At 42.8% G+C, this 25,827-nt stretch overlaps 1 protein-coding gene across 1 annotated transcript in view; it reads left to right on the top strand.

Moving 5' to 3' along the window:
• The window catches only part of ARHGAP10 (Rho GTPase activating protein 10), a 363,870-nt gene that overhangs the window by 154,042 nt on the left and 184,001 nt on the right, over positions 1-25,827 (top strand). Inside the window, exons 10-11 of the mRNA XM_075348016.1 lie at positions 6,776-6,870; positions 13,409-13,490. Of these exons, the coding sequence (XP_075204131.1) occupies positions 6,776-6,870; positions 13,409-13,490 (177 nt within the window). The remainder of the gene's footprint in view (positions 1-6,775; positions 6,871-13,408; positions 13,491-25,827) is intronic.

Genomic DNA, 25,827 nt, shown 5'->3' with positions numbered 1-25,827 from the left:
TTTGTCATCCGTTGTACAACGGATCAGTCACATGCGTCAAGCAACGTATGTGACTGATGCAAAACAACGGAAATGTGAACCTAGCCTAAGGAGTAATTTTGACACAATTTTAGAAAACCAGCTGGACAATGCAGGACCAGAAAATCTTCCAAAAATGCATATGTCATGAATTCCTTGAATGAAACACAAATAAACTGTACACAAGGTCTGTTTGAAAGTCTTTTTGGTCTCTAGCAGCAGTCACTAGGTTATTGGTTTAGATACTGGAATTACGTGACACTTTGGTGTAATTTGAGGCTGATTGGACCCAGTGGAAAATCTCCCTCAGGGCCCCCAACTCTTCTTAGTAATAATTGTATATGGGCCAAAGATCCTTTGGATTCCCAAAGATCCAGGTCATGGGTGAGACTGCAACCCCTGATGATGCGTGTTGTATATGTATACACCATTGTGCTCTTGCTTGGAACTTTTCTATATACAAATGCATATAACTGTGCCTTGTGTATGACATACAGTATATTACGCTGCCCTGCTGCCCAGGCTCCTTATGGGACACCTTTCTAATTTACCAGTATGACCTTCCCTGTTTATCCTCTCTGTGGTCTTAGCTGTGTTTTTTTTTTTTTTTTTTTTGTGTGTGCCGCATTTGTTTTAAGGATTTTTTGGTCCTGCACGTTTATCTGTAAGATGGACACCGCAAAAAAAACTTCACTGTGGTCTCAATGTGTGAATTCAGCCCAACCATGCTCGCTGACCACTTTCCTATACAATTCCACATGGGAAAACTGCTGGATTAGCTCCAATAAAAGGGGCTTATCATTGTGAATCCCTCCGTCACAGCCCTCTAAACATATGATTGGAGGGTGCACAGCAGCGTAGTAAGTGCTCTTTGCATCTGAGGCAGTAATTTTAATTGCTAGAACACCATATTGCGGTTTTGTCATTTTTTTCACACATCTGATGTAAAAAAAAAAAAAAAAAGCCTGACTTAAGGCTAGTTTAACACATCGTTCTTTTTGCCGGTTTGGCGGATCCGGCGCGCTCCTGTACAGTGTATACAGTACAATGGCAGCGCTGCAAGTTCCGGGTCACATGCTCCGGTCACATGACAACATGTTACCGGAGCTTGTCGCGCTGCCATTGTACTGTATACACTGTACTGGAGTGCGCCAGATCCGCCAAACCGGCAAAAAGAAGGATGTGTGAAACTAGCCTTAATAGTTAGGTGTACAGAGCACTTATTAGTTGCTTGTTCCATCATAATGGCTCAACGTGGTGTTTGATATTACAAAGCACTGCATTCTTTATAGGAAAACTGCTCTGTATATTAATAAGTAATTTCACCTGGATAGAAGAACATTGGTCACATTGTATTACCAATACAAAATGTAACCTGCGGGATTAGTATAAAGCACCTTCAGAAGGGACTGCATTAGCCTTATTGATTGCTCACGCCTGCTGTGTTTATATAAAATCCTCCAGTTTTCTTAATTTCTTATATTAGTGGGACATATCTAGGAAATGCTGAAGATTTTCTGCAGCAAGTCCTCAACCTTCCGGACTTAAATTTTGTTTTACGTGTGAATTGTCTTTTAAAATCCTATTGACATGCATAGTACCATTTGTCTGGTGCGTATTCTAAATTGTCTTGATTGATTTTAAAGGGGTTGTCCCCTTTCAGAAATGTATTTTTTCCCCTAGAAGGTCTGTTAATAGTAAAAAACAAACAAACTGTGCTTTTCTCCCCCTTCCTGGGTCCAATACTGAGTCTATGCCACTGCACCCAGTGTCTGTCATTGTCTGCACCTCAACAACGCTGCAACCAATACTTGAGCTCAGCGGCTGTGATCGCAGTGTAAACTTGCACAGAGTTGCTGAGCTCCGTTATTAGCTATTTGCAATTGCCAAAGGCGAAATAATCCCGTAATTAAATTAATATTGTCTATGCTTAATAAAAAGAAATAATACACTAAATACTAAAATCATATCATTCGATTGGGTTTGGTAAACTAATGGGATATAAACTCTCAGTAGTATTTAATCCTACCAGAATCCCAGTAGAATGGTATTCTTTGCTGTTGATGCGTTGTGTGGCTGCGGTCCTGTACTATATTAAATGAATACGGTAGCTATCGAGATGCACCCTCGCACAAGCCATCTCAAAAACTTGTCGTTAGTGATGAGCGTGCACTACCATACTCAAGTGCTCAGTACTCCGTTAAGATCAGTTGGACGCTTGGATGGCAGCAACTCAAGTACTGAATATAATGGAACTCAAGCATTTTTCCAAGAAAACATTCTGAGCATAATGTTCGCTCATCACTCATCACATGTTTGTCACATAGCCTTCCTACTGTGTTTCACCACACTGGCATCTTATATACACTTATAAGCCTCATTCCCTTGATGAAGCCAGTTAGGTGAAACCTATTGGGGTGGCTAATATGAGACAATTTTTGGAGCTAACATGTGCAAAGGTATTCCTCGATGGCTATTAATTTACTATAGTTGTCCTTGGTGGGGATTTAAACCCATGATCCCTGTGGTGCAAAGTAACAGTGTGCCGCCCCAGCAGCGAATCGAACCGCTCGGATCCAGGGGTAGTGTCCGTTCTTGGCTCAAGGGTCTCCGGACCCGGGGGCTTAGGGGGCCACACTCTCTAAAGTAAAAGGGGGAATATTTACAGGGGAGTTATAGTTCGTGACGCCACCCGTAGTGTGCGGTAACTGGGGGTACCGCCGCTGCTGTTGGGAGTACCCGGAGTAATGGAGGGGGGCAGCCAGGTGTCGTTGCCCTCCAGGGGTAGGAGCTGGCCCTGGGACTTTGAATGATGCTACTGGGTGTCGTGAAGGGGAAATCACTCAGGTACTCACTCAGCCAATAAGCAGATGCCGACAACCGGGTAAACCAAGTCTATGGATGCCGCTGCCTCTCAAGGGGAGCTCGTCCGGGTCCCGTCCCCTGCAGTGCTGCCTGGTGATCCGTGGCCTGCCTCCTGGCACAAAGTTTACATTCACCATAGTTGCCCAGTAGTCTGGAACTTGCCGGGCCCCACTCCCCACTGTGGCTCACGCTTGGGATTTCAGTGGGCTGCTTATGTGGAAGGCTCTATCCCCCTCGTTGCGTTAGTGCCCTGATTCTGGAGCTAGTGGGAACAGTCCATAAAGGCTCCGTTCTCCGCAAGTTAATTGCCGGGTTGCCTGAAGCTTCTCCCCGACCTAGAGTCCGTGTACCCCGCCGTGCCTTCGGTCCCGGACCGGTAATCAGACCAGGCTGCTGACCGTAATCTTTGACAGGTCCAGGCACCTAGCCTCAATCCCCTGCGACCGGGTGTCTGACTCCTCTATGTCCAGACCACCGTCTGCAACCTAGTCAGCTTCTCCTGGGAGCCACTCCTCTCAGCTCGAGGGCTACCTCTCTTCTCTTCAACTTCACTTCTACACTCCTCACTTCCCCTCCCTGACCCCTAGGTGGACGACCCTATTCCGCTCAAGCTGCCCACTGCTGTGTCTGGTGGGTGTGGTGCAGGGTGTATCTAGGATTTGATTTGCTGTTGGAGGCAGCACTTTAAGATGGGGACCGAGAACCATGAGGGATTTGAATACTGCACTAAACAGAGCGAGCGTGCAGTACCCTGTGACAACTTAATAGTCCAGGGGTGTCACAACAGTGCTAACCACTGATCCACCGTGCTACTCCAAAGTTTACTATAGTGCAGAACTGCAGCCGCACAATATAGCAACAGCAAATACCGTTCTACTGGGATTTATTTGTATAGGAATTAATACTTCTGAGTTTATATCCCATTGGTTACCATCCCCAATTACATCCTGTGATTTTAGTATTTAGTACATAATTCCTCTTTTCCCTGCCGCCCATGACAGCACCACATGAGAGATAGGTTCCGCCCACATCAGGACAGGAAACCCACTGATAAAAAGGCGGTACCTCTCCTCCACATCAGTTTTGGTTTCCTGTCCTGGTATGGACAACCCATTGATGTCCCAGGTCCGGCCCGGTGTGGAAGCCTGGTACTTACCTGAAGCCGGTGCTCGGGCCTGGATGCACCCCCCCTCGGTCTCAGACCTCTGCGGCGGTGAGGCGCGGGCCTGGAGCGGGAGCTCGGCCCGGCGTCGCTCCGGGGATGTGCGCACTCACGGCGGCCGCCGGAAGGCTTGTCCCTGCTGTGCTGCACGCCGGGGTGAAGCTGGACGCTCCGACCGGAAGTGACGCGATTCCAGGATGCCGTGCGCCCTGCGACCAGGAAGTGACTGGTGTGCGCATGCGCACTCGGATCCAAGATGGCGGCGCCCATCTAAAGAGGTATATCTGGCCGGCGCTTGGGACTGGTGAGTTTTTTCTCCTCCATTATGGCAGGAGATTCCCCCCGCAGCAAGGAGCAGCGCAAAGAGTCGCCCCAGCGTGGCTCGGACCGCGGCTCTGCGGATCGTTCCCGGAAGGCTGTGTCGAGCCCGGGCAGCGTTCGGTCGGTGGGTCCCAGGAGATCCAAGGGGAATCCGCCTCCTGATCCGGTATTGCCTGGAGTCGTGGGGGTGAGTGGACTTCGTGGTCTTCATGTTTCTAAGTCCCCGTTTCCGTGTCCCCTCTCTTGTTAGGTACCGAAAAAGAGTGCCTCCAAGCAGCGTCACAAGGAATGTGCCATATGCCAATCCTCCCTGTCTTCGGATTACACCAAGGCCCTATGTGCAGACTGTATCCAACAGACCCTGCTCAAAGAGGGGCCGGGGTTCTCATCTGAATTGCGCTCCATTATCAGGGCGGAAGTACAGGAGTCCCTTAAATCCCTTAAGGGGGGCAGGAGGCGCAAGAAGTCCCGTCATCATAAGCAGTCTACTCCCGATACCTCGGCTGGTTCGGCCCGGGGCTCTCGGTCGTCGGGATCCTCGGGATCTTCCCCCTCCGATTCTGGCTCCTCTTCCTCTTCCGATGAGGGTGGTCGTCCTTGTTTCCCTACAGCAGACGTGGGACCTTTGGTGAAGGCTGTACGTTCGACCATGGGCATAGTGGACTCCAGGGGGCCCGAATCTACCCAGGATGTCATGTTTGGGGGCTTGGATTCCAGGAAGCGTAAGGGGTTTCCCATTCCCCAGAAGGTTCAAGGTCTCATTACTGACCAGTGGAAAAAGATGGACAAAAGGTTGAATCTTAGCTCTTCCCTAAAACGGAAGTACCCTGTGGATGAGGAGGCGTCTACCTCTTGGGATAGAACCCCAAAAATTGATGTCGCTATTGCCAAGGCGTCTCGTTCCACTACCTTGCCGTTTGAGGACTTGGGGTCCCTTAAGGATCAGCTGGATAGGAAGGCTGATGGTTTTCTGAGAGGTACATGGGAGTCTGCGGCAGGTGGCTTGCGCCCGGCCGTGACCGGCGCCTGTGTTGCCCGGTCTTTGATGGTGTGGCTTCAGCAGTTGGAAGACCAGTTGCGTAATGACGCTCCTAGGAAGGATATTATCTCGTCCTTGCCCTTAATACAGGGTGCTGCTGCCTTTCTGGCTGATCCTTTCTACTTGCCCAAGGTTTCTACCCCTTTTCATAGGTCCCAAGAGATCGTGCTCCCTTCCCTCTGTGACCCCCCTCAGAACGAGACGGAGGCTAGGTTACACACGTTGGATGTCCGGAGGGCCTTAGTCACGTACCTAGATAGGACTAGGGAATGGAGGAAGTCTCAGGTCCTGTTTGTCACTTTTCAGGGGCAGTCCAAGGGGCGTGGGGCTTCTAAAGCTACCTTGGCCAGATGGGTCAGGGATGCCATCGGTTTGGCGTACTCGGCTAAAGACGCCACTCCTCCTCCGGGCATAAGGGCGCACTCCACTAGAGCAGTCTCTACGTCTTGGGCGGAGAGGGCGGATGCCTCTCTTGACCAGATCTGTCGGGCGGCTACTTGGTCGTCTCCTGGGACTTTCTTTCGGCACTATAGGCTGGACTTGTCCTCCACAACTGACCTTTCCTTTGGGAGACGGGTCTTACAAGCGGTGGTCCCTCCCTAAGGTGGTTGGTCTATATAAATCTCTCATGTGGTGCTGTCATGGGCGGCAGGGAAAAATCTTAATTACTCACCGGTAATGGGATTTTCAATAGCCCATGACAGCACCCTTAGTTCCCCCCCTATTCACTGGTTGTGGGCACCCTTCGGGGAGTGTTAGAGTTATTGGTGGTTTCCTTGGGTGGTGGTGTGATTAATCTGTTTATTGTGTTTTGTTGGTCCTCTCTGGCTCTGAAAACCTACTGATGTGGAGGAGAGGTACCGCCTTTTTATCAGTGGGTTTCCTGTCCTGATGTGGGCGGAACCTATCTCTCATGTGGTGCTGTCATGGGCTATTGAAAATCCCATTACCGGTGAGTAATTAAGATTTTGTTAAGCATAGACAATAAGTTATGTCAACACAGTCTTTATTTAAGGGACTTTTTTTTTGTTTTTTTTTTTGCTTTTAGCAGTTTGGAAATATTCATTATTCCTATGCTGACCGTGACACTTTTTTTGCAATTAGTTTATTGGCTTTAGTGCTGTTCACAGGAAATCCGCACTATAGACAATAATACAGAGTAGACATTAGGAGCAGCAGCGGAGACAAGACTCTGGAACTGTTCAGGGGGAGCAAAGTGCAGTTTTTTGGGGGGGGGGGTCAACTAATTAAGTTTATTTGAAGAAAAAACTATTTTAACAGGGCATAACCCCTTTAAGATTTTGAAATTCAAATATCAATACCAAATGTCTTGATATTATTCATCAGAGATATTTATTTTATTTTGTTAGGGTGAAGGGGAAAATTTTACCATTAAATACTGCCTAAGACGAAACACTGATACTATAGACCGAAGGTTTTGCTTTGATGTGGAAGCTGTGGAGAGGTAAGATGAAGTCTATGCACCCCTTCTTGTGTGCACAATAGTACACGCTGGACATATGTTGTAGCTGAGGCCAGCATAGGAGCTTTCGCAAGTGAAAAAAATCCTATTAAAAGTTCAAAGTTTTATTAAATATGCATTAAAATCGTAAGGAAGCAAAATGACCAAACTTATAGTAATCCCTTAAAATTGATACTAGTCAAAAAAGATAAATGTCAAACAGGGTGCAAGGGTAACAATTAAAATAGATTGTGTACAAGGTCAGGGGTGTAGTATGGAAAAAGTGATACAACAGTAATTAATTAAAAGCCTCATTAACCCTATATTGACCCTGTCATACCCTGCCTGACAGCAGAGGTTGGCACCCTAGTAGTAAACGCAAATGGTGCCCTCGTCCACATCCTCACTCTAAGGGTATGTGTGCACGTTGCGTTCTGGCTTGACAAAAAATCTGCAGCATTTTGTCACTGCATGTGCATTTGAAAACACATCCAAAACGCTGCATTTTGGATGCATTTTGAATGCAGATTGGATGCGTTCTGGATGCTTGCTCTCCCACAGTGGGAAAAGCATCCAAAACGCACAAGTGACATGTTGCTTTTTAGAACGCATCGATTTTGTCAAAAATTTGGCATCCAAAACTCTGCGTTTTAAAACGCAACGTGCGCATGGAATTTGCTTCATTCTCATAGACTGCTGGGGACGCATAACGAATGCGTTTATGCTGCAGTTTAAAACGCTGCGTAAACGCATGAAAAAAACGCATGAAAAAAACGCTTTATTATAATTTTAGTAAATCTTTGACCTTTTCTTAGGATTTTTTCACTTGTTAAACCTATTTTTGGATACCTACCCAATGATATTCTTTTAATCAGCATAGGCGGTTTGAAATATACATTTACAGTGGAACCTCAGTTAACGAGTAACCCAGTTAGCGAGTATTTCGCTTTACGAGCAAAGCTGTAAATTTGTAACTCAGTTTACGAGCAAGCTTTGCTGTATGAGCAAATACCGCACACATTTCTGGTTCCGTACATCACCCGCGATGTAACCCGCTCTTGTAGTCCGCACAAACACGCACAAACACGCTCACATGCTCACCTTACCTTACATTCCGTTCCCTCGCCGGCCTCCCGGTTCTTGTAGTTCGCCGCTACAGGAAGTGTATCGGGTAACCATCGCGACGAGTCAGGAACTTCCGCTGTCAGCCGCTACTCAAAGGCAGCACACTGACCAATCAGAGGAAAGTGGCTCCTGCCTTTGACGTCAGAGCTCTGGCAGCGGAAGCTCCGGCATCAGTCGTAATGGTTACCCGATACACATCCTGTACCGGCTAACTGCAAGGACCAGCAGGTCGGTGATGGAACGGTAGGTAAGGTGAGCATAATATGTGCTTGTGTGTTTGTGCATGTGTGGAATGGGACATTGAACAAGTTGTGGATCGAATTGTCTGCATTCCAATGATTTCCTATGGGAAATCTTGCTTTGCTAGATGAGTAACTTTGTTTACAAGCACACTCCCAGAACGGATTGTTCTTGTTAACCAGGGTTCCACTGTATATCTTTTGGATATATCGTAAACCTATGATTGAGGATGATGCAAGGAGACCCGAGAACCATGGTAATGTGTAGAAAAGAAATTGCAAATTGAGCAGAAGAAGGTTGGTTCCCAAGAATAAAAGTGACTAATAAATATACTAATGTCCTGTAGTAAAACATAGGAAACCCACACTTGGTATTGTCAGTGGGGTATACTTTATATTTTCCTTCAGTTTAACCAGCTGTGGTGTGTGTGGTAAACCTGTTTCTACGGTGGGGCCAACATATATTCTGGGTCACTCCTCTGGTGTCAACACTGTTGCCAGTGATTGGCAGCAGTGGTCACATACTGTAGGTGGAAAGTCACTGCTGCAGCCCTGTATGCAGTCATTGGCGGGGGGAGAGGAGTGGGCAGAGAGGTGAGGCTACAGCCTTAAAGGAACAGCAACCTGGGTTACAGTTTTGAGTAAACCTGAACATCTCACCACAAACTCTAAACGTAAGCCTTTCCTTGGAACAAGTCCTCTTGACTGGCCGATGTTGTTACTGAAGGCCTCTCTAGTTTCCATATTTACATTCCTACTAATGTGTATACTGTACAAGTGAACAGTATGGTTCAAGTCCCACAGGGGTGATAAAGAATAGTTAAATTTGTTAATTAAAAAAACCTAAAAACTTCAATGTATCCCCCCCACCTTCCCCCTTATTATTTCCTTATTTCAAACACAAAATGTTTAAAATATGTGTGGTATTGCCATGACTGCAAAAGCCCCATCTTTTAAAATCTAAAATTATTCATCCCATATTGTAAACATGAAATAAGTATTAAGGGTATGACTTTAGGAACTTATGGTTAATATCATGAGCTCCAGAGTGGCAATCACCATGTTGGAGACGATGAAAGGGTTAAACTGTTGCGATTGGCGTGGTTTCCGAATGCAACATTTACACTTGAGTGACGGCTGTATAATCCAGCCTTCACCTGCATTGTATGGCTTGGGCTCAGCTCCGGAGGCGCTTTACACAGTAATGGCACACTTCTGTCATATATACTGCAGTCTGCAAGACGTTCAGAGATTCCCACTGGAGTTTTTTTTCCTTCATCTTTATATTTTTACTGCCAGGAACCCACAATGTATCAGACGTTCAAGTAATTGAAATGTTTGTTTCTTCCCTGTTTTGCCCTGATCAATTCAAAATCTCTGATATCTTTGTGTCTTAGTTTTGGGTAACTTCAAGTGCACCTAATTTGTCTGACTGTACAGCATGGCTCCCTGCTTTAAGATCACTCACCGCCATTGTAGGCCCCTTCCAATATCTGAACATGCCGCTATAGAAGACATTTCATTGGTTTTGTAGCTCCGATTGCTAGAAAGTGGAATTTCAAATACTTGGAAATGTTAGTCCTATTTTATTCACCATACTACATAGAAGAAATATTAGAAGATGAAAGACATTTTTCCATTTCGTGTGGAAAAATTTACTTATTTTGAATTTGATGGCAGCAACAAAAGTTGGGACATTATTTAAGGGAATCTATTACCAGGGTTTTGCTACCTAATCTGAGAGCAGCATAACTTAAAAACTGAAATCCTGATACCAGCAGTGTGTCACTTACTGGGCTGCTTAGTGTAGTTTTGATAAAATCACTGTTTAATCAGCAGTAGATCATTGGAGGACTACTTGGCCTGCTGCCAGGTAGTCCACCCTATTCATGAGCTCTGTATAACTGCTAGATCTGCAGCAGAGAAAACATTGTTTTTTTTATCAAAATGACTAGAAACAGCTCAGTAAGTGACACATCATTGGAATCAAGGTCTCTGTCTCTACATTATGCTGCTCTCAGATGGAGTAGCAAAAACTTGGTGACAGATTCCCTTTTAACAGGCTGAAAATGCAACTGATAATATTGAGAAACAGCTGGAGGGTTAGTTTTCATGTAGGTGCCACCACTTTATCTAAAAACAGCATGTTAGAGAGGCAGAGTCTCTCTGATGCAAATAAGGTCAGGTATTCAACAGTTTGTAAACTGCGTCTGTATTTTGTGGAAAAATTTCAGAAAAATAGTAGTTTTAAAATTGCAAAGACTTTGAATATTCAACCATCTACAGTACATAATATGCTCAAGGAATAAGAAATTCTGGAGAAATCCATGCGCAAAAGGGATAAGTCCAACGATCATTATTGGATGCTTGTAATCTGGCCCTCCAGAAGCATTTCCTTAAAAATGGGCATGATTTTTCATGCAAATTTCTGCGTGGGCTCAGGAATAAATCTAGAAATCATTGTTGTTTGTGAACACAATTCGACGTGCAATTCCCAAATGCAAGCTAAAGCTTTAGCCTACAAGAAAGAAGCCATGCATCAACACAATCCAGAAATTATGTCATCTTCTTTGGGACAAAACTCACGTAACCCCTTAAGGACAGGGTGATTTTTAATATTTTCGCTTTTGTTTTTTCCTCTCCTTATTCCAAGAGACATCACTTTTTTATTTCTCCATTGATATAGCCATGTGAGGGCTTGTTTTTGCAGGATGATTTGTACATATGAATGACACCATTCCATTTTATCATGTGATGTAATGGAAGCGAAAAAAAAAAATCAAGTCTGGTGAAATAGCAAAAAGAGTAAAATTCTGCAATTGTTTATAGTTCCCTTAGGGGACTTGAACTTGCAATAGCCTGATCACTTGTTCTATGTACAGCAGTGCCACAGCATTGCTGTATATAGAAGAAATCACAGTCTCTTATGAACGCTGGTCACATGCTGGCTTTCACAGGAGTACTGTGATGACAGTAAGTGGTCTTCAGCAGACCACTGGCTGTCACAACAACTCATTGACTTCATGCGACGAGTGATGATGAGGGGGTCAGAACAGCACACCTCATTGCCAGCACGTGCGTTAAATACCGCTGTCAGTTATTCAGTGGCATTTAACAGGTTAATAGATGGAGGCGGATTGCCGATTCACCGAACGCTGTTAGAGGCATATGTTGCCTGATTAAATCAGCCAAAATGTGCAAGAAAAGATGCAGGCTCGGCGTACAAAAACGCATCAAAGGCAGGGATATGACTCATGACGTGCATAGTATGTTATTTGTCTCTTGAGTGGTTAAAAAGGAGTGAAGTCAAATTAAAAATTGTTCTGTAGTCAGATTAATTAAAATTTGAAATTCGTTATGGAGACCAGAAACACCGCATCCTGCAGACTCTGGGTGAGAAGCCATCCAGCTCATCAGCGCACTGTTCAAAAGTCTAGAACTGATGGTTTAAGGTTCCCTTACAACCTTTGATTGATGTGTGCGACTTACACATCCTGAAAGGCACTATCAATACTGAGCATTATACAGTGTGTGCACCCAGATCCTGTACACCGCCATTAACTTGCGAACGGCGGCAGCTATAGGCATAAAAGTGGTGTCTAGGTATAGTAAAGTATCCTTGCGCTACGCAATGAAACTACCTATAGCGCCGCCTGGTGGAAAACAACAGAGTTAGCATTTTTATCTCGAAAACGGAACGAGATAGAGAAAAAAAGTGAATTACAAAGTTGTAGGGCATCATCAATTCAATACGAATCGACACCTTGCATACAGAAATGCTATGATTAGAACGTGTAAAACTTACAAGCCTGCGGTCTGCTCATGGAGACCTTCCTACAAGTCATTGGGTATGGTGGCTGTGTGGAGTGGCCTCCACGCTCACCTGACCTGACCCTATTGGACTTCTTTCTGTGAGGTTACATCAAACAGCAGGTGTATGCGACCCCTCCACCAACATTGCAGGACCTATGACGACATATTACAGATGCTTGTGCAAACGTGTCACCTACCATATTGCACAACGTGCAGCAAGATACAGTATGCTGTCCAGAGTCCAGATGTGCATTGCAGCTGACGGCCACTTTGAGCATCAAAGTTAAATGAGCGCCATATGTGTGACCAGCATTCAATGTTTTGGGGTTGGGGGGGGTTCATGGGTTTCATATCATAGCATTTCTGTATGCAAGGTGTCGATTCGTATTGAATTGATGATGCCCTACAACTTTGTAATTCACTTTTTTTTTTCTCTATCTCGTTCCATTTCCGAGATAAAAATGCTAACTCTGTTGTTTTCGACCAGGTGGCGCTATAGGTGGTTTCATTGCGTAGCGCATGGTTACTTTACCATACCTAGACACCACTTCTATGCCTATAGCTGCCGCCGTTCTCAAGTTAATGGTGGTGGACAGGATATGGGTGGATAACCTGTATAGAGGTTTTAGAACATTTGCTCCATCCAGACAATATTTCATGGAAGACATTCCATACTTCAGTAAGACTAAGCTAAGCCACATACTGCATCCATAACAACAACATGGCTTCACCAAAGAAGAGTTCAGGTGATGACCTGGCCGCCAACAGTCCAGAACTTTCACCAATAGAATAAATTTGGCTCATTATAAATCAAAAAATCCGGCAAAGATCCAAGGCTGTGGAGCAGCTAGAATCCTACAGCAGGCAAGAATGGGACAACATTCCTCTCCCAAAAGTCCAGGAATTGTTCCCCTCACTTCCCTTACTTTTACAGACTGTCCCAACGTTTGTAAAATGTTGCTGTTTCAGTTTCTAATTTTTTATATGAAATGGAAAATGGTCAAACGTTCATCTTCTGATCTGTGTTCTAGGTTCTGTTGTGAAAAAAATATGGCTATAAGGCATTTCCAAATCACTGCATGCTTTGTCTTCTTTACATCCCAGACAGTGTCACAACACTTTTGGAATTGGGGGTTATAGAAAAACTGCTTATACCATAGCAACATTCACCATGCAGCAGTGTAACAGAACAAAGAAAAGGTTCCATTTAGTTACACAAGGACTGTTTTTGCTGAACATTTTGGATCAATGCCCATGTTATGTGATAGTAGTGGTCCTCGCTTGTCTTGTCTTGTGGGGTTACATGGGTGCTTTATTCTTTATCCAATAATGAAAAGACCACCTTTATTATAATCTTCCCTTAGGCCAGGACTTCTAGTCACCATGCAAGCGTTTTCAGAAGAAGATCGTCTTCTCTGGATGGAAGTACTAGGTGGAAAAGAATCTGTAAGTCAATCCAGTATATGGCGATTTACACATGCATTGCTTCTCTGTGTAATTATTCGTGTAAAAACAAACCCCTATGGCCGCCATTCATGACATTTTCTGATTGTATCTTTACCTTTCACAGCACCAGCGTCAAATACTGATCACAAGATGCTCATTATGGTCTTGTCTACTGTAATGTTGAAGGAGCTTTCACACTATTACTTATTGCATGCAATGTATTGATCTAAAAAATGACCAAGATTTGTAATTTAGACGCTTTTTAGGGGGAAAAAAAAATCCAGTAAAGGATTGTGACATTTTCTGACATAGTATTGCGCCACCTGGTTTTTCAAAATGTATAGCAATGTGCAGCATCATCATGTATGGAGCGGAGTGCCACACTCTGTTCACTGCAGATCAGCTAATACAAATTGCTTTCTGCTCACTATGGAGAGAACGGTCTATGGTGAAAGTGATTGAGCATGTGCGACCCACAGCACCCAGCTCCATACGATAGATCTGCACATTGTTATATAATTCGAACACCAGGTGGCGTCGTCGCACTATGTATGAGAATGTCCTAGGATTGTACTGGATCAGTTTTTAAAGGGAATCTGTCAGTAGGTTTTTGCTACCTCATCTGAACAGCATGATGTAGGCAAAGAGATCCGGAATCCAACGATGTATGACTAAAGGCCGCTTTTCACGCTGTGACATCGCTAAAGCAAAGTCGTTGGGGTCACGGAATTCGTGACGCACATCCGGCCGCATTAGCGATGTCCTTGCGTGTGACACCTATGTGCGATCGAGAATCGTCGCAAACACGTGCAAAATTGCTAATCGTTGACATGCCCCCCTATTCCCAATTATCGTTGCTTCTGCAGGTACGATTTTGTTCGTCGTTCCTGCGGCAGCACACATCGCTATGTGTGACACCGCAGGAACGAGGAACCTCACCTTACCTGCGGCCGCCGGCAATGAGGAAGGAAGGAGGTGGGCGGGATGTTACGCCCGCTCATCTTTGCCCCTCCGCTTCGATTGAGTGGCCGCTTAGTGACGTTGCTGTGACGCCGAACGCACCTCCCCCTTAGAAAGAAGGCGGTTTGCCGGTCACAGCGACGTCGCTAGGCAGGTAAGTGGTGTGATGGGTCCGCACGATTTTGTGCGCCACGGGCACCGATTTGCCCGTGACGCACAAACGATGGGGGCGGGTATGCACACTAGCAAGATTGCAGCGTGTAAAGCGGCCTTTAGATTACTGGGTGAAGCAGTTGTGACACAATCCAAATTTTTAGATTTAGTCATGTAGCAAAATCCGGAGGGCTGTGCTGTCCACACCATGTTCTCAATAGAGATTGACACCTCGCTGTCAATGTAGAATCGGAGGAAGGGGCATGCTAGACTGCCAATACATATGACACGACATTGTAGTTTGAGCAATAAGAAGTCCTACTGCTTTTACAAACATAGCAAATAAACAACAGATTGAACCTTGCCAAAACAGGCATTCCTGAATTCTGTGTTTTAACCCTTGCAGCATACGGTCTTTAGATTACATAGCAAAAACCTGCTGACAAATCCCCTTTAACATAGTTATTTGCAAGGGTTATCATTTATTATGATTTTTACATTAGATGGGATATGTAATAAGCAAGCACTTTTATTGGTTGGTTGATTTTTTTTTTTTTTCCTGTTTACTGCACCTTGAAAAAGTATTCGTACCAGTGAACTGTTCTACATTTTTTATTCATGTTACACTAACTTAAATGTATTTTTTATTGGGGTTTTATGTGATATGGAAATGATACCTAGTTTTCCAAATATTTAAAAAAATATGAATCTGAAAACTATGACGTGCATTTGTATTCAGGCCCCCCGAGTCAATACCTCAAGTCAAAGACCACCTTTTGCTGCAATTACTGCGGCAAGTCTTTTGGGGTATGTCTCTACCAGCTTTGCACATCTAGAGGCTGACATTTTTGCTTATTTGTCTGTGCAAAATTGCTGTAGCCCAGTTCGATTGGATGGAGAGCATCTGTGAACAGCAAGGCTATATTCCGTTTGTGACCTTTAGGTCAGTTTTTTATGTTGCCAAATTTCTGTAGCATTTTTGCACCTATTATGTAAATTCGGTTACTTGGACTTTATTTTACATGCATTTTTATTACATTTTTGATGCTGCGGTTTTATATCTCTTGACTGGTATGTCATGTTTTGAACAAAGCTGCTTTGTTTTTCATTGTTCATGGCATTTGGTTTTGATAAAACCTTGATATACTTATGTACATTTTTTTTCCTGTAGTTTTTCTGCAACGAATGCAAGTGTATGAGTAAAATCTGCACATAAAACTCAGTACATCTGCAGGAATTAACATGTTGTAGATTTGAAACACGCACGGTAGATCAGTTTATGCAGTGTTGAAAAAAAAAACAAAAAACGCACAGTGAGCTATAAATCTTACCCACTTTGCTGGAACTGTAAAGATGGTGCACTTTTAACGTAGCGATAATACACAATGTCAAAAACTCATTGTGGGCACACAGACCAATTTTGATTCCTTTCCACAGATTCCCAATGGGATTTTAGTCTGGACTTTAACTGGGTCATTCAAACACATGTGAATATTCTTTGATCTAAACCATTCATTGTAGCTCTGGCAGTATGTTTAGGGTTGTAGACCTGCTAAAAGATGAACCCATGCTCTAGTCTCAAGTCTTTTGAAGGCTATAACAGATTTTCCTCCAGGATTGCCCTATATTTAGCTACAATCATCTTTTCATCACCTCTGACCAGGTTCCCTGTCCCTGCTGATGAAAAGTATCCCCACATCATGATTTTGTCACCACCATCTTTGATGGTGGGGATGGTGTTTTCAGGGTGATGTGCAGTGTTAGTTTTCCGCAACATATATAGCATTTTGTATTTAGCCCAAAAAAATCTACTTTGGCGTTATCTGACCAGAGCATCGTCTGCCACTGATTGCCCTATGTGTTTTTTTGCAAAGTTCAAACATGACAACTGATGGCTTTTTGAAAAATTGCTTTCTTCTTGCCACTCTTCCTTAAAGATCAGATTTGTGGAGTGTGCTATTAATAGTTGCCATATGGACAAACTGTCCTACTTCCCCTCTGAATCTCTGCCACTCCACCAGAGCAACCATGAGCTTCTTGGTGCCTCTGTAATTGGTGTTTTCCTTGCTTGAGTTGTCAGTTTAGGTGGACAGATGTGTCTTGGCAGGTTTGCAGTTTTGCCATGTTCCTTCCATTTTTGGATGATAACAGTACTTCATGAGATGTTCGGAGCTTGGGCTATTTTCTTCTTCTTTTTTTTTTTTTAAGCACCTAAGGGCCGTTTCACACATCCAGCATTTCGCCGGATTGCCGGATCCGGCACACTCCAGTACAGTGCAATATAGTACAATGGCATCCCGGCAAGCTCTGGTCACATGCTGTCATGTGACTGGAGCATGTGACCGGAGCTTGCCGCAATGCCATTGTACAGTATTACACTGTACTGAAGTGTGCCGAATCCGGTAATCTGGTGAAATGCCGGATGTATGAAACGGCCCTAACCCTGCTTTAGTCTTTTTGACATCCTTTGTCCATGACTTGTCTGGTGTGTTCCTTGGTTTGCATGATGCTGTTTGATCTCTAATGTTCTCAAACAAACCTCTGAGTCCTTCACAGAACAGCTATAGTTATATTGAAAATATTTTACACACAGGTGGACTCCTTTTAATAATTAGGTGACTTCTGGAGGCAATTGGTTACTCAGGATTTCCTTTAAGGCTATGTTCACACAGTGCATCTTTCGGTGTGTTTTTGAGGTCCCAAAGATGCACCAAAATGCATACATTTCCTTCTACCAGCAAAGTCTGAGATATCTATTTTGCTGTACACACACTGTGCATCTTTTTTGTTTGCTTTTTTTTTGTTTGTTTTTTGCGTTTTTGAAGATGCAGCATGTCAATTCTTTTTGTGTTTTTCCAGCATTTTTGAGCCCTTCTAGTCATTAGATTTGACTGAAAAAATGCATTGGGCAAAATAAGGTAAGGTAATAACGCAATGCTTTTTTGATGCGTTTTTGTCGCGATTGTCTTTTTTGAGCGTTTTTTGGGGCCAAAAATGCTGCATCTCTGTGATTAGAAAAGATGCACTGTGTGAACATAGCCTAAGAGGGTAGCAGACTACAGCGGGGAAAACAAATACACGTCACAATCTTCAGATTTATATTTTTAAAATATTTAGAAAACCCTATATTTTCCTTTAACACTTCTCTTGCTTTAACACTTCTCTTGCTTTAACACTTGCTACTTTGTGTTGGTATGGCACATAAAACCCCATTAAAATACATTTAAGTTTGCAGGTGTAACGTGAAAAAATAAATAAATGTGGCAACGTTCAAAGGATATGAATAATTGTGCAAGGCACTGTGTAATATTTAATTACCGCTCAGATTTCAAATATCGTTTATGTGGGGCCATGGTAAAACAAGAGAAACAAATGCTTTAATCTGTAATGTACTATGAAAAATTGGACTACATTATCAGTATACAAGTGAAGAAAAATCCAGCATCCAGTCCAGATAGTAAAATTAGTTCTTTTCTTTATTAAAATTTCATTAAAAAAGCCATCAATATGGTGTGGTGCCAACCATACAGGAAAAGACGCGTTTCGGACGTCGCAGCGTCCTTGATCACGTGATCATGTGATAAAGGACACTGCGACGTCCGAAACGCGTCTTTTCCTGTATGGTTGGCACCACGCCATATTGTTGGCTTTTTTAATGAAAATTTAATAAAGAAAAGAACTAATTTTACTATCTGGACTGGATGCTGGAGTTTTCTTCACTTGGATCTAGGAGTGGCCTCCCTTCCGTGCACCGTCTGGGATTATCTCCACTGGGTGAGCTGGTTTTCCTGTATACATGGATTATCAGTATGAAGTAGCTGTTTTACAGGTAAATAATAGTTTAATTTTAAAGGGTAACTGCACTGTTAGAAAACTTTGTCAAGAGCTTTGAATAGTGCGGTTTAGGGTGCTGAGACTACTCGCCTCAAATCGCTAACAATGTGATAAAAGTAGTACCAGTTTACTCAAGTACCAGCTATTAGACCGAGAATGGAATGTCTCCCGAGAAAAGGCAGCCAAGAGAGCAGTTGTTCTTGCCTAGATGTTCACCATAAAATGTATATCTATTTATGCTGGGAGTTCCCATATCACATTTACAATTCTGTTACTTGCCTAACTTAAAAAAACAATAAAAAATAAAGCTATGAATGTTGACAAAGTTTTTACTCCGATGTTACGAAAAAGGGGACAAAATTTAAACATTTATGTTGGAAAATTGCAGAAATGCAGCTAATTTTTACGTTCATACATTCACTGAAAAGGGATAATGTTAACACTGTATATATTTATGATAATCTCAAATGTTAATACAAGAGTGCACTGCGTAATTCACCCCAGTATATCGTCCGGAAAGTGACTAATTTATTCAAAAAAGTATTCTCTATTTCAATCAATCTGAAATCTATTTAAAACTAATTTCTACTAATACAATTATGATGACTGATAGTAGTCTCAAGTATTTAGTCTCAATGCGTTTCGTCATGCCTATGAATCAAATGGCTCATCTGAAGACCTTTTAGATAAAATAAAAAATATCCTAGTATTAGATAAAAAAATAATTCTAGGTGGATAATATCCTGCACTGGGTCACTTGATCTCCTCAGTAACAGCAGTTTACTACTATTTTAGGTTATGCAAGTTGGAAAGGTTTCCTGCGTCTGATTATCATATTAAAGTATGGGGAAAAATATGCAAAAATACACCGTCATCATAAAGTAATGGGCTAGGACTATGATATGGCCATATATACCCTAATCATATGCTTCAAGGGAATATTCAGCTAACAGTGGGTCCTGAAGTACAATGCAGTCAGTGATTGTCATCTTGATATGACAACAAGGAGCGCCAGTTCATGTCACCGTTATACAAGTCTGCTCACCAACAACAGATACCGCAGAGCAGGACGTTAAACTATTCTACAATCAAGTTCAAGAAGAAATCGACAAAATGCCAAAAGAAGTCTCATTGCTCATTATAATGGGAGACTTGAATGCCAAAGTGTGCCACGGCAAACATGGAACAGTTGTTGGAAACTTTGGACTTTGTGAACAAAACAAGGCTGGAGAAAGATTCATTGACTTTTGTATGACAAATCAACTGTCCATGAACACCTTCTTCCAAAATCATAAACTGAGACTGTACACATGGACATAACCAACTGGGGCCTGTAAGAAACAGATTGAATACATGCTCATCAAAGATTGAGGTCGTCAATCATTACAATGAAAACAAGGTCAGAAGCTGACTGTGGAACTGATTATCATTTTTTACAGCAAAGACTATAGTGAAGCTGCGCAAATGGACTAGATAACAGGAATTATGGACACATATAAGGGTTATTATTACTGAGGAAGCCAGAAAGACAAATAGGGAGAAGAGACCCCTGCAGCCATGGTTATCAAAAGAGACTATAAAGATCATCGAAGAAAGATGAATGTCAAAATCCAAAGGCAATGAGCAGGACGCACACATCTGTAAAAGACTGAAACGAGCCATTTGAGCAGACCAAGAACTTTATTACCAAAACATATTTTGGTAAAATGTGGGCACAGGTCCTGCATTTTTTTTTTTTGCTGTTACAAGGGAATACGTGCCTGTTTCTGAAGGTGATGCGAGGGCACTTCTAACAAAGAGATTCCTTTAAGTTGAGGGGCAGTTTTTAGATGGGAAGTGGTAGTTAGGGGAATATTTCTTGTGGAAATATTTTGACTTGGAGGAAAGCTGTTCCATCTCAGATATGCCTGATGTCCTGTGGGTTTATTGTAAATTGATATTTTTCTGGTATTGCTTTTGATGTATTTGGTCATGTCCAGAAAATGTATTTGGGACTTTGAGGAGTTTAGGGTGAGCTTGATTGTTGGGTGGAACTTTAAGTGATTGTGGAATGTAAGCAGATCATCTGCATCCTGTCCAGATTATTAGCAGATCATCAATGTAGCGGATGTATTCTAGAGGTTTAATAGCACAAGATGAGAAAACCTACTCCTATAGTTTAGCCTTAAACAGGTTAGTATATTGTGGTGACATTTTGCTACCCATGGCGCTGCTCATATATTGTTCACATAAGTCGATCCAAAAGGAAAAATAGTTGTGAATGGAGTACAAACCTGATAAACTGACGGGCGGGTTTCGGGACCATATTTGTTTTATTTTTTTTTAAATATTTGCATGCAATAATCCCATCTGTATGAGGAATATTGGAGTAAAGAGACTCTATGTCCATGGTGGCTAATGTATGTTCTGGAAGAGGACCCAGGGCTGACAATTTGCAGAGAATCCTGAATATAACTGGGTGTTTGCCTCATTAAGGGTTTGAGAATGTTCTCCACTCCACAGTTAATGTCCCAATTACAGAGGTGATAGGTTTTCCTGGATTACCTTCTTTATGTATTTGGGGTAACATGTAGAAGGTACCTGTTTGGTGATTGTCTGGTCTAATGGAGAAGATGGCATAGATTTGAATCCATTGATGACATGTTAGTTCCTTTGTGTATTTTTTGGCGGATCTTCCTGAAGCAGAGTGTAGTTTTGTTTGTTTTTTTTTTATATCCAAGAGTGGTCGGTGTTTTTTTTGGACGTAATCTGATATAGCCATAATTACTACAGCTCCTATGTCTGCTTGTTTTGATGATAGAATTGATAAAATTACCTTTTAGATTTTAAGGATATAATCTAAGGAAGACAGAGAAAAATCTGAGACTGTATGCTCATAAAGATGTTCAAGTCTTTGACAATGGTACTCAATTTAAAGGGAACCTGTCAGGTGCAATATGCACCCAGAACCATGAGCAGTTCTGGGAACATACTGCTAATCCCTGCCTAATCTTCCCTGTATATACCAGCATAGATAAAGAAATCTTTAGAAAAAGTATTTCTAAAGATTCTTTATGATATGCTAATGAGTGCAGAGACTAGTCCCAAGGGCATTATATCCCCAGACTAGTCTGCCCTCTTAGCATGTTAGTACGCCCCTGTGGGCGTAATAACATGCTATTCAATGCAGCGTCACCAGCCCTCAGTGTCAACGCTCTTCTGAAAGCCAGGCACTTCCAGTCATGCGCAGTAGACCTCTCTGAATCTGGGACGTGTACACCCGGCTTCATACTGCACATGACCGGAACTGCCGGGCATTCAGAAGCGCAGTCACAGCAAGCACAGGTACACGCATCACCACTGGTGATGCTGAATTAAATAGCATGTTTAGTATGCCCCTGTGGTCGTGCGAACATGCTAAGACGGCAGCGAGTCGGGGGATAGAACGCCATTGGGACTAGTCCCAGTACTCATTAGCATAAGATAAGATCTTTCGAAATACTTTTTCTAAAGATCCCTTTATCTATGCTAGTGTATACCAGGACGGTTAGGCAGGGATTAGCAGTATGCACCCAGAAATGCTCATGGCTCTAGGTGCATATTGTACCTGACAGGTTTACTTTAACATCTGTAAATGACTCCGTACATGGACACATGGACACACTTCACACCTCATCCAGGCCAGCTCCAGATCACTAAGCCATCACTCCCACCACATGTAACCAAAAACCTTAATTTGATTTCTTTGTCTTATCTTTAGGAGGCATCACCCAATTTTTCCCATGCACAACTGTCCTTTTAAAAATGCAAATTGTTTCTTCAGAGAGGAAGAGGACTTAAACTCTAATGCCACCGTTTTGGAAGTATCAATTCTAAAAGTCAATATTGACTCTTTAATGAGCCTTGCCATATGCCTTTGGTTTTTGTCTCTAATTAATTTGTAAAGCAGCCTGATGAAGGGGCATTTGTGCTCTGAAAGCTTGCAAATTTAATTTTTCTGGTTAGCCACTAAGTGTTAAAGGGGTTGTCCACTACCTTCACATTGATGGCCTATCCTTACGATAGGTCATCAATGTCTTATTGGCCCGGGGTCCAACACCCCCCGCCCCTGCCGATCATCTGTTTTTAGTGCAGACGATGGCAGCAGGCAGCCGGATATACTCAGCTCCGGCGCTACCCAGTCTTCTGATAGTGGCCGCAATCAGGTACTGCACATCCACCTCTTATTGATCTGAATGGGACGCGGATGTGCAGTACCTGGCTGTGGCCACTATAAGAGGACAGAGTAATGCTGGATCTGAGCATTTCCGGCTGCCTGCTGCTGCCGCCGGGACAGAGCAGCTGATGGGTGAGGGTGCCACTCCGGACGATCAGACATTGATGACCTATCCTAAGGATATTCCATCAATGTAAAAGTATGGGACAACCACTTTACCTTCTACAATACTTTTGTAATTTTTGGGGCATAAGTATTTACATTGATTTTTCTGGCCAACACGGTACCACAATATGATTTTGTATTGTACTTCCTATTTTGAAGAAAATTGTTTAAAAGAACTGAGAGTCTTCAGTGGTTGATACCTTTTAATGGCCAACTAAAAAGATGGTAATAATAGCAAGGTTTCGAGACTACGCAGGTCTCTTCATCAGGCTCAGTAGAACACAAAATCTGAAGAGTCACATATTTATACACAACAGGACATAGAATGGAGCAGTAAAAAGGACAAGTTATGTGAACCAGAACGATCAGTGTGGCAAGAGGACAAACTGTTGTGGCCATAAATATTGCAGCAGTTCATAGATAAGCAGTGTGAAAGTTTTATTGTCCTCTGATTGGGGTCTCGTCCAGAGCTGTGATTCCCCCAGATGCTCTGAGGAGCCCCTTTCTTAATTGATGTAAAAAGACATAAATCCATGTGACACATTCATTCCTGCTCTGAGTGTGTCAAAGGTCATCATAGGTTTTTATTCCCATAGTCTCCTGTCTCTCTGGGACTTGAAATTTCCTTTCAATACCAGCAATTTCATGTCCGTGATGCTGTGGTTTGGGTTACAAAAATGTTTGGCCACAGGTAGATCTATCCTTTGTTCTCTAATTGTGTGGCGGTGAGAATTCATCCTTGTCCTGAGCTGTTGTCCTGTCTCCCCTACATACAGACGCCCAGTTGGACATTTGGTACATATAATGTACTTATAATGGAGAACTGTAGTGATACTTGGCTTTGTGGAACTTTCTCCCATTTACTGCATCTCTGGAGCTCAGCCACAGTGATCTTCTGGTTCTTCTTTACCTCTCTCACCAAGGCTCTTCTCCCACGATTGCTCAGTTTGGCTGGACGGCCAGGGCTAGGAAGAGTTCTGGTGGTCCCAAACCTCTTCCATTTAAGGATTATAGAGGCCACTGTGCTCTTAGGAACCTTGAGTATTGTAGAAATTCTTTTGTAACCTTGGCCAGATCTTTGCCTTGCCGAAATTCTGTCTCTGAGCTCCTTGGGCAGTTCTTCTGACCTGATTTTCATTTGGTCTGACATGCACTGTGAGCTGTGAGGTCTTATTTAGACATGCGTGTGCCTTTCCAACTCAAGTCCTGTCAGTTTAATTAAACACAGCTGGACTTCAATGAAGGAGTAGAACCATCTTGATTACCATTACAAGGAAATGGACAGCGTGTGATTTAAATATGAGTGTCTGAACAAAGGGTCTGAATACTTATGACCATGTGATGTTTCAGTTTTTCTTGTTTAATAAATTTGCAAAAATGTCTACATTTCTGAGTTGTTTTTTTCTGTCAAGATGGGGTGCAGAGTGTACATTAATGAGAAAAAAAATAACTTTTTTGAATTTACCAAATGGCTGCAATGAAACAGAGTGAAAAATTTAAAGGGGTCTGAATACTTTCTGTACCCACTGTAAACCTGGTGTCCCTGTAATCTCACCACCCTAAATAATAAAACAGGCTTATCACTTAGACGCAATGAATGGCATAAAAATAAATTCTTCACCTGCTGTTGATTTTTTTTATTCTCCCTACCAAAAATCGCCGTAAGGCTCAGGTCACGTTTATCCTGTGCTCTTCGCTGAGCACTTACACCTGGGTTTACTTGTAAATCTTTGATATACGTGACTCAGATGGAACCCCTGATGGAACATTCACCATAATGAGGCAGTTGGAGACACTGTGGACTCTCTGGCCTATAATCCAGCGGGGTCCGTTTTGTTTTGTTTTCTTTTTAAACGTTGATAAACTATGGTCAACGATAGTATTGTACACACTTCTAAAAAGATGCACATCACTGAACAAAGGCTAGACGGAGTCCAGAGTGTCTCTGCTGCCTCAATATAGTGTATGGCTCTCTCGTGGCTGTCTTCTGAATCACATAATTTGGAGATTTTAGATGTAAACCCAAAGTAAGGGCTCAGCATAGAGCACAGGATAAATGTGATTCAAACTGTCATGGAAAATGTTTCCAATAACAACATCAACTCATTGCACATGCATAAAAAAAACCTCCTCTCAGGTCTGTCATTTGTCAATGGAAATATAGGACTTCCATGTTACTGCTAACCCAAAAGCTTTGGAAAAGCACTATAGCTTCTCCAAAAAAAGATCCAAGAAAAGTTGTGCTTCTAAATCCAAATGCCCCCTACCTTCTGAGCCTCACAGTGTACCTAAACTGCAGGTAACATTGTTTCAGATTTCTATAGTGAGGAGAGCTCGCTTAATTTACCTGGTGCGTGTCTCCAGAAACACGACCTCTGCACAATCTATAGGCACTGTATAATGTACGAACACTACAATGACAGATTTATCAATTTTCACTCAGCAACGTACATTGCTGCTTATTTCTGGAAAACAGACATGGAACCAAAATAGTCACTACATCTGTGGATAAATTGAGACTAGTGTCATTTCCAAAATGGAGACACTGCTCTTCTGTAACTCAGGGCCTCTGTATAAGGAGTCCGCAAATTATTCTAGGAAAATCTGAGCTCCAAAGGTCAAATAGCGCTTCTTTGCAAGTCTCACTGTGTGGCTAAACAGTACTGTGCAGCCACGTATGGGGTATTGCCACGCTCAGCAGAAATTGTGTGACAGATTTGTTGCATTTTTCCCCATTTTCCCATGTAAAAATGTAAAATCTGCAGTTAAAATTAAGCTTTTTTTTTTTTTTTTGTAAAATGTAATTATTTTATTGTCACTCTCCCAATGGTATAAAATTATGTGACAGACTTGTGGTGTCAATATGATCACTGCAACCCTGGATTAATTCATTTTAAAGGTACATTTTGTTAAATGGGGTCACTTGTGGGGGTTCTGCTATTCTAGCACCTCAGGGGCTCTGCCCATGTGACATGGCACCTGCAAACCTTAACAGCAAACTGCATTATAATATGGCGCATCTTCCCTTCT

Source organism: Anomaloglossus baeobatrachus, chromosome 1, assembly GCF_048569485.1.
Source record: "Anomaloglossus baeobatrachus isolate aAnoBae1 chromosome 1, aAnoBae1.hap1, whole genome shotgun sequence".
NCBI lineage: Eukaryota > Metazoa > Chordata > Amphibia > Anura > Aromobatidae > Anomaloglossus > Anomaloglossus baeobatrachus.
Note: the sequence above shows the minus strand (reverse complement) of the source record. Positions and strands in the feature narration are given on the sequence as shown.